General features: G+C 39.4%; 1 protein-coding gene across 1 annotated transcript in view; it reads left to right on the forward strand.

Annotated features, from left to right (window-relative positions):
- The first annotated feature begins 1,687 nt into the window (after positions 1 to 1,687).
- ints8 (integrator complex subunit 8) overlaps positions 1,688 to 15,142 on the forward strand; it is a 30,577-nt gene continuing 17,122 nt past the window's right edge. Inside the window, 11 exon segments of the mRNA XM_052136523.1 lie at positions 1,688 to 1,797; positions 2,458 to 2,596; positions 4,742 to 4,916; positions 5,359 to 5,499; positions 8,868 to 8,939; positions 9,033 to 9,084; positions 9,520 to 9,702; positions 9,827 to 9,934; positions 10,304 to 10,456; positions 13,186 to 13,286; positions 14,040 to 14,181. Coding sequence (XP_051992483.1) covers positions 2,467 to 2,596; positions 4,742 to 4,916; positions 5,359 to 5,499; positions 8,868 to 8,939; positions 9,033 to 9,084; positions 9,520 to 9,702; positions 9,827 to 9,934; positions 10,304 to 10,456; positions 13,186 to 13,286; positions 14,040 to 14,181 — 1,257 coding nt within the window. The 5' untranslated portion in view covers positions 1,688 to 1,797; positions 2,458 to 2,466.

Here is a 15,142-nt window from a genome sequence, read left to right on the forward strand (position 1 = left end):
TCACCCGAGATTTGAGGAAGCAAGTCGGAATCAAACGATGGATAAACACACATTCTACCTGCGTCCTCATGTGACACAAGTAAGAGGTTAATGTCTGGGCAGAGATAGATTGTTATAGTTTGTTATTCTTGTGTATCAAGGTCGTTGCTCGTACAGTTTACAGTCCGCTCGTAGCTGCTAATAATACTCAAAGTATATCTGTTACCACAAATGAGATTTGCTGTGTTGTCGTCCAACCATGTTGGGCTGTTTGTGCATTTCCGCCATCGAGGGTGAGACTGGCACGCTGAGTTTATCCATTAAAAAAACAACGACCGTGGCAGACAGATTACGAGCCATTCACCGCTTCTCTGAGCGATAAAACTAATGGTTGCCATCTCTCCCACGATCGCTAAACCGGCTTTGGTGCCGTCACCCTGTTCTCTCTCTCTCTCGTACTAACCGCACACACACAACCCCTCACAAACATACCTGCACACAAAACAGGTGAACAGATAACTTGGCGATAGAGCCCAACGTTATTGTAACAGTGGAGAGACACATGTTAAACAGGCAGATGCCATTGACCAGTCTCTCTGCCCACATTTGCGGTCATATTCTCTTGCCAGAAACCTCACGTGACGCACTCTCCACAAGAGCCACACCCGCCATTTTGTGCACTTTTTCTCTCCTTACACATACATACACACACACACACAAAGACAAAGATCCCCCATTTAGCCTTAACAGACTGTAGGGGCAAGTGCTGTTAGCGAGCACCTATGAAACACCTATGAAGGCCGGAACGGTACACAAGGGGGTGGGTGGCCTTACCCTATTATAGGCTTATCTGTTACCATATCTAATCATGTTACAGTTTAGTTTGTAGTTGGATGTCAGAAGTTTATTGACTGCATTGTAATGATTATTAATTGATATTACTGCGTCAATAAATTTTATTATACTTTAATGAGCAGTGTTTTCGTATTGTTCTGCATGCACCTGTGCCAAGGTCTGGCAGGGGATGTCAAGCCTTCATTGTTCCCTGTTTGAATGTCGATGTTCTTCGGATGACTGTCTGCTTTCCTAAGAGAACAATCCAATATTGAGACTGCAATACTGTCTGGTTATTAGTCCCTGATTCTAGGGTGGTGCCCCGACAATATTCATTCTAATTAATATTCTATTGATTTTTATAAGTGATAGTTATCTTTGATGAGTTTTGATTTGAAGGGTTAATAAGATAATGTTGATTCTAATCAATTTTCTATTGATTTTAATAATTAATAGTTGTCTTTGATAATTATTAATTATTGCTAATAACTAAACCCGCTCCTGAATGAAATCCCATCACTTTATTATATTATATTATATTATATTCTTGTTGCATAGGAATGATTACAATGTTTAGGAGGTCATTTAATTATTTAATTTGGAAGACTGTGCATTTTCATTTTAATAACATTTTGTGTCTTTAATATTTTTTATTAACAACACCCTTCAGCCATGACTATTTTCAAAATATAACTTTACATAAATTATTATTATTTATTATTATTGTTATTATTATTATTATTATATTGTATATAACTTCTGATTATATTATGTTTGGTGAGTACTTCTGATGGGTCACTGTGGGAATAAAGTGTATCCTGTACAGCAGGCGGCGCTGTTTCAAGTGTCGGCTCACGGATCCAATCCAGTGAAGAAATACATCACAATGGCGACTAGGGACACTTGAGTGGTTTGACTCTTCGTGTTCACTGAAACTCTCTGTCTGATTTCTGCCGCATTATTCATTCATAAGCCCTAAAACAGGTGAGTGATATCGCAGGAATGCATCAAAGTCTTATTGTCTGTGTCAGCATAACAACTCTGCTCTAGACTAACAATGAACTCTTGCAATTAGCATATGAACAGACATGAATCTGACTTGCATTATTATTATTATAATAAAGTAAATACAAAACTTACTGACATTATGGTATTATCAGTACATGAAACGGCTGAAACAGTAATGAATTCACTATGTGATCGCATGTAAAAGCTGAAATGTGTTGCACCGGTAAATTAAAGACATGGGCAGTGTCTTAAAACCTCTTGAGCTGCCTACCTAGACTGCATTTTTTTTTTTAACATCATAGGCGCGTAGTAACTCAAGCCCAAATATGCAAATATACAGAGATTGTTCTATAGGTGTACTTGTTTAAAATCTTGTGTAATGTGTGGTCTTGTATAAAGTGCTGTAAGTCTGTATTCTGTCTCTGATTCTGCAGTATAAACTGTATACCACGTATAGTGCACACAGTATTCATATTATATACTGCAGAAGTATTACATGTATTATGGTAGTGTACCAGCTCAGAGTTTTGGGTGTTGTATGTGCTTTCTAAACACAAGCCAAAAAATAATGACCCATGATGTGTGCATGTGTTGTTAATGCATTGAATTTCCACTAACAGTGCTGATGTTTTCTAGCTGGCAAGTATGAGCGCTGAGGCTGCGGACCGTGTGGCGGTGAGCGGCAGTCGGCCCTGCACCCCTCCACAGACTTCCTGGTTTGAGTTCCTGCTTGACCCATCATTACTGGAGCAGCACTTACAGAGTGCTCATCCAGGTATCATGACTCTCAGTCACCATCGGGGTCAGTAATTAACGGGTAGAAATGCCCTGAAAATTCAGAATAATGGGGGCAATATGCCCCTGCAAGTTCCTGTACATATATCACAATCTTTACAAGATGTATTCCTAAAAGCCCAAAATCTATGTCCATTTTCAGTGGACAAGTAAAAATATCTGGCAAATATTATTAGTAGCGTACCCTCTGTGCAGAGGCTACAAGTCTCAGTGTAGGATGAATTCCATGACTGTTCACTTATTAAAAGTAAACTAGCTGTAAAAAAGATTCTGGGCAGCTCCATTTGCTACTTAAAGGGATAGTTCACCCCAAAATGTTCTCATCATTTACTCACCCTCATGCCATCTCAGATTTGTGTGACTTTCTTCTGCAGAACATAAAGTTTTTTAGAAGAATATCTCTGCTCTGTAGGTCCATTACATGCAAGTGAATGGTGACCAGAATTTTTAAGCTCCAAAAAACACATAAAAGTAATAAGGATGGGCACGAGTACTCGAGTATTCGGACGTGGCATTAATGATCGATCATGAAAACGATGATCGATAGTGATCACGTATGATGTGACTTTTCACTAAATTTGAAATCCAGTAACAATTACCCGACAACTAAAAACAAATAATCAATCGTCACAATAATCAAAACATAGAGAGTAATTCACCGTTTTTTAACAGCTGTCTCAGTTAAACCTTAGCTAAACACACTTTATTATCATTTAATGGAAGAACTTTGACTCGTTAATGGATATTATTCAATAGAAGTGAATGATTGTCTGATTAAAGCTCCCGGCCCCGCGTAACGTAACACCTGCATCTCGACAAATTGAGTGAAGATTTCTGCTTGAGTTTCCAAGTTAGATATCTGATATAAAGTGTCATTCGTCGCACTTTCCTCTGTTGAAAGATGAAATTAAGACTCTCCGTGTTGATTGGAACGCTTCATGAATCACAGCAACAACAATACAGAGCATCGCGGCTTTCCCCACAGGAGCGAACCCTTGGACACGCACGCACACACATGTGGCTGTGGACTCAACACACTAAGGCAATGCATATACAGCAGGCGAGTGTTTCAAAGAGCTAAACAGGGTGCAGCTAAATGGAACAGAATGCAGCGACTGAACTTGGCACACATATAAAAATGTGATGGTTATGGTGTCTCCTGTTAAACCAACCGTGATTTGAAAATGGACTGTTCAGACATTCACTAAAAAAAACTGGTGCACACTTACTAAGATTAAGACGGTAACATGAAGGAAGAACAGACAGATTACTGGGTTACTTTTATGCTGCCTTTATGTGCTTTTTGGAGCTTCAAAGTTCTGGTCGATGAATGGTCTGGTATTGTATGAAACTACTGAGCTGAAATATTCTTCTAAAAATCTTAATTTGTGTTCTGAAGAGAGAAAGTCATACACATCAGGGATGGCATGGGGGTGAGTAAAATTATTTTATTCATTTCTGGGTGAACTATTCCTTTAATTTCCAAAAATATTTGGAAAAATGTGACGTCAACCCGGAAAATGTTTCACTCACAATACAAATAATATGTATCATTATTCAGACTGAAATAATTGATTAAATTGAAGTAGGACTTTTTGAAATTAAAAGATGACACAGAGGGTCCTACTTGGAGTGCTAGCCTATGCCTTAATTACAGCGCTATGCAATATGTCATATGCGCCAAGTCAGTGGGCATGGCCATTAAGTTTTGGTATTTTCGTGCAAGCGTGCGCTAAGTCTAGATTCAAATGGATTTGGCAAAATTGCATAACGCAAAGCACTAATAGGCTGGGTCAAGTGCAATATAATTCTCCGGATCTTCTCTGGTTATTTCACCATCTGCATTTATATTATATAGCCCATTTCCCTTAATTATATTACAGATTTTCATAATTATAAATATTCATTTATTATGCTTTTATGCTGTAACAATACTTGTTGTTACTATGGTATTTTAGTGGATACTGTATTTACCATGGTAAATGTCTGATCGGGTCAGGTGAGTCCACATGAAGCTGTAATAAATGTAGTGTAAGTCACTGCAACCATTCCCACCAGCACTTCTTGTGCAACAGTAAAGACTCATTTTACATTTGTATAACGAGATCTGATGGACTTCCCACAGATCCATCTCCTGTCCAGCTGATCATTCAGTTTCTTGAGCAAGCCTCGAAACCATCTGTGAATGAGCAGAACCAGGTCCAGCCGCCGGTGGATAACCGCAGGAACCGCACTCTCAAGCTGCTGGCGCTCAAAGTGTCTGCTCACCTCAGATGGGACCTCGACGTTCTGGAGAAAGGGTGTGTGAAGATGCAGTGTTTATGTGCACATTTCTTAGAATGAATGTTGGCTAAATCTTTCAGATAGTCATTGTTGTGGAGAAAATGCAAGAACCAATAGAACGGTTGCTCAAAGTCAGCGTCAGTGATTCAAACAAACCTCTACATCTCCACGTAACTCGTCCGGCACAGTTTATGTTACAGGTATGAATAATACCTCAGATCATGTGTTGTGGTGTGGACAGGTGTGCTATTACTTGTCACACATCCACATAAGATCAGAGTGTGTGCTTGAAATATGTATAAGTCTCATTTCCAAACGATCAGAAGAACGCAAAACCTTAGTCGGATACAGAAGGCAGAACTGAAAGTACAGATGAAAATGTTCAGTGACGAGACGACACATCATGACATTTTCATCAAACAACAAAAACTCATCTGTATGTTGTGAATGTGTTTGCAGTCTGACGATCCCTGTGTTGAATATGCTGCTGAATGAGCTGCTGTGTGTGAGTCGAGTTCCTCCTGGTGTGAAACATGTGGATCTGGATCTGTCCAGCTTACCGCCCACCACCGCAATGGCTGTACTTGTATACAACCGCTGGTCAGTGTGACAAATCATGTTCACATCTCTGATTTTACTGGGTTAATTTTAACTTTCAATAATACAAGACATGATCAAACATAATATAATGCTAAATCAACATTCAAATATGAATTTCCTGTATAGGTGTTTGTTCAACAATTTCATGTTTTTCATTTTTTTTATTATAACTAACAAATTTTTTGTTATGAAGGAAATTTTCACCTGGCCTACATCAATTATATTACTACTTTTTTTTTTTTAATGCCTTTTATTTCTAGATTTGACCATTTTATCTTGTCCCAAACTCAGACTTTCAATATTAAGCTATGAAAATCCATTATAAAAATACAAATTATTTCGTTTAAAACTATGATCATCTAAACAGAGGGAAATAAACACAAACCATTTCAATTTTTATTGTGGGAATATGATTTCTATAATTTAAAATAAAATAAAAAATGATTACAAATGTCTCACAGTTGTGATGTCATTTCAATCATTAAAATATTGAAGTAACAACATTTCAGGAAACATAAAATGTTAGCTATGAAATTAGCCTCAGCAAGATTAAGAAGCCATTTTTTTTTTTTTTTTATGTTTTGTATCAAATATTGAAATGAAAGATCTTCTATAATATTCATTGTGTATATTAATGTATTATATATTGTGTTTACTACCTTGATCTTGCCATGCATATAGCCAGTGATGCTGTCAATAAATATTTTAAAACCATTAAAAATGTCATTTCCATCAGTGTCATTTCAGCAAAACGTACTTTGAAATGAGAAAGAAATGACATAAGTCACCTGTGATGTATGTATATCTACAGCCGTGGCTAAACGTATTGGCAGTGACATCAATTTTGTGTTTTGCAAAGTTTGCTGCTCCAGTATTTGTAGATAATTTTTTTTCACATGTTTCTATGGTATACTGGGAAACAATAATTATTCATAAGTTTGAAAGGCTTTTCTTGGCATTCAATATATGAAGTCAATATTTACAGTGTTGACCCTTGTCCTTCATAACCTCTGCAATTCACTCTGGCTTGCTGGATATCAGCTTCTGGGCCAAATCCTTACTGATGGTGATCCACTCTTGTAGTTGATCACAATTTGTGGGCTTCTGCTTGTCCACTCGCCTTTTGAGGATTGACCACAGGTTCTCTATGGGATTAAGATCCGGGGAGTTGCCTGGCCACGGATCCAAAATTTCAATGTAATGATCTCCGAGCCACTTAAAATAACTTTGCACCAGTCTTCTGCTGTCTAATCCTTGTACTTTCTGCAGAATTTCAGTCTGTCCTTGATGTTTTTCTTGGAGAGAAGTGGCTTCTTTGCTGCCCTTCTTGACACCAGGCCATTTTCCAAAAGTCTTCGCCTCGCTGTGCGTGCAGATGCACTCACACCAACCTGCTGTCAATATTGAGCAAGCTCTGCACTGGTGGTGACATGATTCCGTCGCTGACTCCTCAGAAGACGGTCCTGGCACTTGCTGGACACTCTGGGACGTCCTGAAGCCTTCTTCACTGCAGTTGAACCTCTCTGCTTGAAGTTCTTGATGATCCATTAAATGGTTCTTTCTGGTTCAATATTCTTTGCAGCAATTTCCTTGGGACGTCCTGAAGCCTTCTTCACTGCAGTTGAACCTCTCTGCTTGAAGTTCTTGATGATCGATTAAATGGTTCTTTCTGGTTCAATATTCTTTGCAGCAATTTCCTTGCATGTGAGGCCATTTTGATGCAAAGCGATGATGGCTGCATGTCTTTCTTTAGAGGTAACCATTGCTAACAGTAACACAATGATTGGAGGCACTTCTTCCCTCCTTTTATAGCAAACAGTCTGCTCTTATAACCCAATCAGAATGATAGAGTGATTTCACCTGACTAGTACTCGTTCACACTTTCCCAGGTGCTGTTGATATGATTAGTGAAATGATGTTGGCTGATCATTTTGTGCCAGGACCAAAAAACAGATATTTGGGTTTTTGTGATAGTTAATTTTTTTGGCCAACAAAGTTTTTTGCAATTATTTAAAACGCACCTGATCACGCTGTACAATAATCTAGAAACAATGTGAATCAACACCACAACATCTGAAGAAGAAAACTTAACAAAACACAAAATTGATGTCACTACCAAAACTTGGCCATGGCTGTACACTGTTGGACATTGTTATTAGACAAATAATAATAATAAAAAAGTTAATTGTGAAAAATGTTTTAAAAAGACTTAATTTTCTTGAAAAAGCACAATACTTAAATTGCCCAAAATTTAAGAAACCGCCATATATGAAAAAATATCAAATTTTCTTGAAATCTCTAAAAACTGAATGTACATTTAATGTCAAGTTTAGTAAGAAAAACTGTACAGTCAGCTAGTGATTATCATTAATTATACCGCGGGTCTCTCTCTCGCTCTCTCATCTCACCCAGTTACACATACTGACACACACACAGACTTGAGTTGCGACCAAAATACAGAGCCTTGACGTAAACGCACCCCACGACTTGATCAATACAACAGTTTGTATATTATCCAAAATAACTTTTAATATCTGTGGAAAGCACCTTTGCGTTCTCTCTCACACACACATGGACATACAAACTCAAGCAACAAACAGCCAGTGAGGTTGTGCACAGTTGTTTAACAACGGAAAAGTGACGCAACCACGCTGCTGCTGAGAAGTATACTTCACCTTTTATCTTGGCAACTTGAAGCGATGTAACCGCTGAAGAAAGACGCCACACAATTTATTTCCACATTTGACGGATTTTCTCGCTCTCTCACACGTGCACTACCTTGTTACTCCAATGCTGAAACGCAGTGCACCCTCCGTTGCTAGTCCAAAAATGAAATTTTTCCGAACTAGCAATGAAGGCTTGAGCTGTATCAAAGACAGATGCTGAATTCATGGTGGAAGAAAGTAGTTCCACTCGTCTTGAGATTAAACCCTGAACGATGTTGTAAGATGTTGTATCTCTGGTATTAGCGGAATAATTGTCTCCTGTTGAATTATTGAAAATAATGGTAGAGTGGCTGCTACACCTCAGGTGTGCGTTCATTTTCATTAATTACACGGTTTGTCGTCAATTATTCCTTCCATAAACCAATGGAGAGGTGTCTTGTAATGGGTTTTTTTGTCAATAATGACCAGAGAACATGTAGTAAGTTTGATCAATTGAACATGTTTGTTAATGTTAAGTTATTGCTGTTACCGTTTTCTCTTACAGTTTAGTCCTTTAACTGTAATCTGTGTGTTATACTAGTTTTGTGTATTTAAATTTGCAGAACAGTATGTTCAATGGTAATGTTTGGGCAACAGAACAGATCACGTTTCTTGTAAATGTTAACAATTGAATGTGTTTGTGTAATTGAACCGTTTCAACAGGGCCATCCGTACCATCGTGCTGAGCAGCTTCCCTGAGAAACAGATCAAACCTGGACCACACCAGATCAACATGTGAGGATCATGACATCAGAAGACATGTTTGAATGCTGATTAAAAGTGTGTTGTGTGTGTGTGTGCTGATAGTGTTGTCTATGTGTGCTGCAGCATTAATGTGGTCCAGCAGGAGAAGGACCTCACAGAGAACATCCTGAGTGTGGTAGGACCAGCATATCGCTGCCTTCACTGTGTTTTAATTGGCAGTTGTTTGATTGCTGTCGATCTGGACAGTGTGAGGGGTTGTTCACACAGGACAGGAACAGAATGCAGTTGAACTGTTTTTAACATACCGTGTGACTCTCATAACTCTAAAAGACTGGGACATGCACCACAACAGCCTGAGACGTGTACACAGACAATAATCACAGAAATTAGCACCAATTAAATTAGAAAGAATGTGTGAACGGCCCCTCACTATGTGTTTAGAGGTATTACATTTCTCTTAACTAACAGACCACATTGCATTGTTTGTGTGTTTTTCTTTTGCCTAAAAGAGATAGTTAACTCAAAAATGATAATTCATTTACATATTGAAGATTGGTCAGTTGTCCTTCCTGTTATTATGCTAGTGTGGGATTATCATTGTGTTGTTCAGCTGAGAGAACAGGCTGCAGACTCCATCATGGTGTTAGAAGGAGCTCTGAACATTAAGAAAGACTTCTACATCCACACAATGAGAACCCTGGACCTGCTGGCAGCTGATCCCAGTACTGCCAATGGAGAGACAGAGTCATCGACCGCCGGTCTGCGAGTCAGCGCTGATGACCTGCACTGTCAGGTGTGTCAGATCTACAGAGAAAACAACTAGCACGCAATAACCAGTTAACTCCTCTTTAATGTTCATCGTGTGCAAAGGTCGCTACATCACTAATAAAACATCTATGCATTCATCTTGTCGCCAGGTGCATTATGATTTAGGAGGCATTTACTTTCAGCAAGGCTGTTCAGACCCTTCTGCATACGAGAAAGCCAGAGAACACTTCACAATCACACGAGAACTGCTCGCTAAGGTGAGACAGATATCCAGTTAAAGGTATACTTCACCCAGAAATGTACATTTTTCATCATTTGCTCACCCTCATGTCATTCCAAACATTCCACATGACTTCTTTCTTCTGTGGAACACAAAAACATTCATTTTAAATCATCTTCACGCTGCCCTTTTCTGCACAATGACAGTTCATAGTTTCCACGACTGTCAAGATCCGAAAAGGATTAGTTCTCTAATGTTTAATGAAAGTGTGTAAAGGAGTGTGAATTGTTTTAGCATCAAAACATGCAAGAAGTAATCATATTAGATTATCTAAAAGCTTACATTACTGACCCAACACTGGCCACGTGAATGTATTAATGGTAACAGATTTTTGTTGTGTTTCCAGTTGGATTCTTCATCTCTTTGTCATCTGGATGAGCAGCGTTTGTCTGGTTACTGGAGCGCCTGTAGAACTCTGACCGGAACATCAGACCCCAGTGAGACCCAGATCACCCCGTACGGCCAGATCAGCTGCTTCATTAGGAACCGCAACTACAGGGTCAGTGAGATTTCTGAATGCGTTACAGTAGCATCAAATGCTCAGAGATGAAAACCCCTCTTGCTGAATCTTGAGGATCAACTGTTGTTGGTTTATGAAGCTACACTGTACTCTACTTCTGCTACAACTGGTCATTGATGGCAGTGTAAACCAGCAGAGAGCTAAATGTCATAGTGGTCAAAGGCAAAGATGTCACAAAGGCATAGAGTATAGTAGAGTTTCATCCTGGAGGCTGAGAGAGGAGTGAATACATGAGATGTTATGAGGGTGACTAAGATTGACACTAAGATTTTGAATGGTCAGGGAAGGCTTGGAGGGTTTGTTTACCCAAAACTGAATATTCTCTCATTTACTCACCCTTATGCCATTCCAGATGTTTTCTGCAGAAGAAAGTAAGTCACACATCTGTGATGGTATGAGAGTGTGTAAATGATGAGAAAATCTTCATTTTTGGATGAACTATGCCTTTAAATAGGTCTACATCCAAGTCTAGTGTAATGCAAGATTTTTTAGAGATGATTGAAGCACAGCGCTGTTTCGTCAGAAGCATCTCTTGTGCTCTGGTCACCTGAATCTTTGCTTTGTCTTTGGTATTGCACATCTTGCCAGTGAGTGGAATATTCTGAAACACTGTTCATATTGTGATTGTTGTGTTTATTACAAGTAAAGCACGTAAACAAGCCTTTTGCTTAACAACATATTTTTCAAGATGGCATTTCACAAATGTACATTGTAAGCATTATATTCCTCTGTCTGACGGGCACTAGCGCTGCATTATATGCCTGAGCCATCCCTCACTGATGCGGCACTCGATGAGACTTGATTACGTTCATGATGAACGCATGAAAATCAAGATGCTTCGCTTGCGGCTCGCCAACTTTCTTAAGGACAATGCCGTCCCCCTCCCTCTCACCATGCTCCTTATGAAGGAGTGGGTGGGATATTGAGCGCTGAGAGTTTGAGAATGAATTGTTGCCGGCTCAAACATCGCATGCCTCCACGCCTCTACAGGCGTCTTTGTCCATTGAATTCGCCAATGACGATCAGCGACCCACAATCTGGCACATGGTGTGATCATGTTTTGCCGGTGGTGCTATATCGCTCGCAGCGTCTGAAGGTGAAGCCTCCCCCAATGGCATGAATTCTGAACCAAAATCTCTGACACTAAGCTGGCTCAGGTGCTTTCTCTGGCATTCGAGAAACTGCAGCTCGAATGGTCTGCTCCAAGTGGGCCTGTGGTCCCCAGCAGAGTTTTTGCTTGGTCAGCGCAACTCTGAGGTACTGTTTTTCTCTGAGCTGTATGACTAATTTTTTAAAACGTGGCATTCGCCTTACTCTGCGTGAACTCACTTTTTGGTGCAGCTGCATTCACGACTCTGGACTGCACCACGCAAAGGAGTTATACTGAAACCCCTCAGCATTTGGATGGAAATTTCTTGCCGGTGCACCCATCCAAGCCATGTCGAGATCTTTGCTCATAGGCAAGGCTGACCTTAAGGATGACCTGCTTAAAGACATTGACGAGAACAGACCTGAACCTGAGTCATCTAAGGCAATGGTTCCCAACCCTAGATTTGGAGTACCCAAACACTGCATGTTTTGGATGTCTCCCTTCTCTAACACACCTGATTCAACTCATCAGCTCATTAGTAGAGGCTCCATGAGCAGAATTGTCAAATACGGGAGACATCCAAATTGTGCATTGTTGGGGGTACTCCAGGTCCAGGTTTGGGAACCACTGATCTGAGGAGCTGTGTGACGCCACCAAGGCTACTAAAGTCTCCGCCCAAGCCATCGGCCAGTCGATGGGTAGCCTGCTGTCCGTGGAGCATTATCTCTGGCTCAACTTATCAAAGATTCATGTTAGGAATGCTTGATGCTTCAGTATCACAGCAGGGCCTCTTCAGTGAGGCCGTTCCTGCCTTCACTGATTGGTCTCAAATGGCTAAAAGGCAGCTGCAAACGTACAAACACCTTTTTTTACGGCAATGTGCTTTTCTGTTGCAGCCAGCTCACTCACGCTCTTCCTCGGTGCCAAGCTCAGTGCCCCTGCTGCGTTAGATCTCCAGAAAGTGGAGACTGAGCCTGCTGTTAGGCCTCAACAGCCATAGCCAATGGTTCACTCCTACACTTGTCCCAGCGGGAAAGTGTTGCTGATGATTCGAGTACCATAAAGTGGGTACTAGAGCAAATGAATCTGCCTGCTCAGAAGAAGGCCCAGATCTTGAGACAGATCTTCCTTCATGTCGAGCGACCTAAAAGATGCATACTTTCAAGTGCAGATGTATATACCCGTGATAATGCGCATCAGTGGCAGAGCGTCAATCTGCCACACTTGGGGCATGGATTTAAAGGGATTCAGAGATGGGTATCTCCATTGCATCAGCTAATGATGTAGCATCTTGTTCCCTCCTTTCAGGGAAGCAAGGTTACAGTTGTAACAGCCGTTTGTACCAAAGAAAACATGGTTTTAAAAACCACATGTTTTTACACAAATACATTAGTTCAGCTATTAAACCATGTTTAATTTTTGCATATCTTTGATAAAGGTATTGCGATGGAATGCAAAACTTTTCCAAGCTAACATAAAAACAAATTGCTAGGAAACTCAAAACTACTTCAGAAAAAAACTAAAATCCCCCTGTCCTTTAAGGGGCTCCATATGAAATTTAACTTGTAATTGATAATTTGATGTTGTCTTTAGTGTGTGTTTTGTTTTTATTGTGCAGGCTTTGATAGAGTCTTTCATCAGAGATAACGTCACACTCGGCCTACCCAACAGCTTCAGACATTCAGTTCAACTGGAGCTTCTGCACAAACTACAACAAGGGTGAGAAATAATGATGCTTTACATACCTAATGGACAAATATTACAAGAATAAATTCTGTTCATTTCAAGTTAAGCTCTATCTACAGCATCTGTGACATACTGTCAATTACTACACACATTTCAGCTTCTCCCTTTAAATAAGGCAAATTAAGTCGAGCAGGCAAAATGACAGCTCCGTGAATCACATGGTTTCAAAAGTATAAACACACGTTAGCATGAGAAAAGTGTGAAAGAATCACTTACCAACCTTGTCTGTGAAAAGTTATACATATCATGACCAGCTTAAAAAGTAAACCTGTTTTCTTTTGCTTGATTTTCATATTAGGATATATGCATTTTTAGTCATTTAGCAGACACTAGTATCCAAGTGATATGCCTGGAGACCAGGAAGGGACATGGAAGAGATGAGAAGTAACTATCAGTAAAGCACTCTGTGCACAGCAGTTACAACAACTTGTGTATATAACCAGAAGTTCATCCACCTAGACAAGTAGTCCCACTGCTAAAATAATGGTTTATTATAACGTTACTGTGCAAATAACATTTCACATTAGTACAGAATTAAGATTTATACCCACCTGTGCTCTTGCCCTTTGACTTCCACTGTAAGTGCATTACTGTAAAAGCCATTCTTGTTTGCTTTTTCAAGTCAATATTTTCTGTGTGGCAATTGACAGCATAACACAGATGCTCTTTATGGATCTTGTGACCGTTCTTTGAAGCCACATGTGTGTGCATGTGTTTGTATGACAGGGACAGGGATCTGGAGGAGGTGTGCCATAAACTGTGTGTGTGTAACGCAGTGAGAGACGCACTGGAGGGTGAAGTGATTAGTGTGTGTTTCCATCAGCTGCTCCTCAGACCCAACAAAAACACCATCAGCTTCCTGCTGGAGGTACAAGCCCTGCACTGTTACTGGATAATAAAGCAATGAGCCATGAGAGCCTGGACATTACAGGGTAATATGTAATTACTGTGGTAAAATCACTGCAATACATGGACCCAAATGGCTTATTGCTTTTATAATACAGTGGCAACAGCACTATGATACAATACACTGATGTTCAAAACAAACTGTTCTTCTACCATTTTTAGCAGTAACCTGCACTCAATCATGCTAAATACAGTTTCATGACTACAATGAAATATTTATTGATGGTACATTTGTTTTATATAATGTATAAATATTTTATCATATTTAAAGAGATTGAGAATTTAAACCAACAATGTTGACAATCTGTCATTAACCCTCCTATTGCGTTCAGAATCTACATACACCTTTTGCGTTCTTGGGTCAGTTTTGACCCGGTGGAATTCAAGCTTATAAAATGTTCATAACCCGATAGTTTTCATCTAAAACTATATTGCAAGTCATTAATAGGTTCTTAACTGATCATACATGCAAAATGATTGATATTTTTGCCAAGTTAACTGACAAATAGAAGTTATTTATTAAAAGGCCTTTTTAATAATAAAATTTAGAAATTGTTTGACATTTCAAAATATACATTAACTACAGGAAAACCAGTATGATGTGACGGTGTTTGTGTGCATGTTTGTAAACAAGATGCAGTCCCAGTGAGAGACAAAAAAAGTGTGTGAGAGAGTTTGGGAAAGTGTTTATAAGGAAAATTCTAATTCATAGATGTACAAAAAAATCAACATAGTATCATGTGTATAGCCACAATTGATGTTGAGGTCAAAATTGACCCGCAAACACAAAAGATGTAACAACGATTGTTTTTTTAAAATGGTTATATCTCTTAAACTATTTTATAAAAAACTATGTATTGTGAATTTTGATAGTCTTGACAAAGTCCCAAAGTTTAGTTCCCGTACTAAAAACGATGTGGTAT

Source organism: Xyrauchen texanus, chromosome 10, assembly GCF_025860055.1.
Source record: "Xyrauchen texanus isolate HMW12.3.18 chromosome 10, RBS_HiC_50CHRs, whole genome shotgun sequence".
In the NCBI taxonomy this organism is placed as follows: Eukaryota; Metazoa; Chordata; class Actinopteri; order Cypriniformes; family Catostomidae; genus Xyrauchen; species Xyrauchen texanus.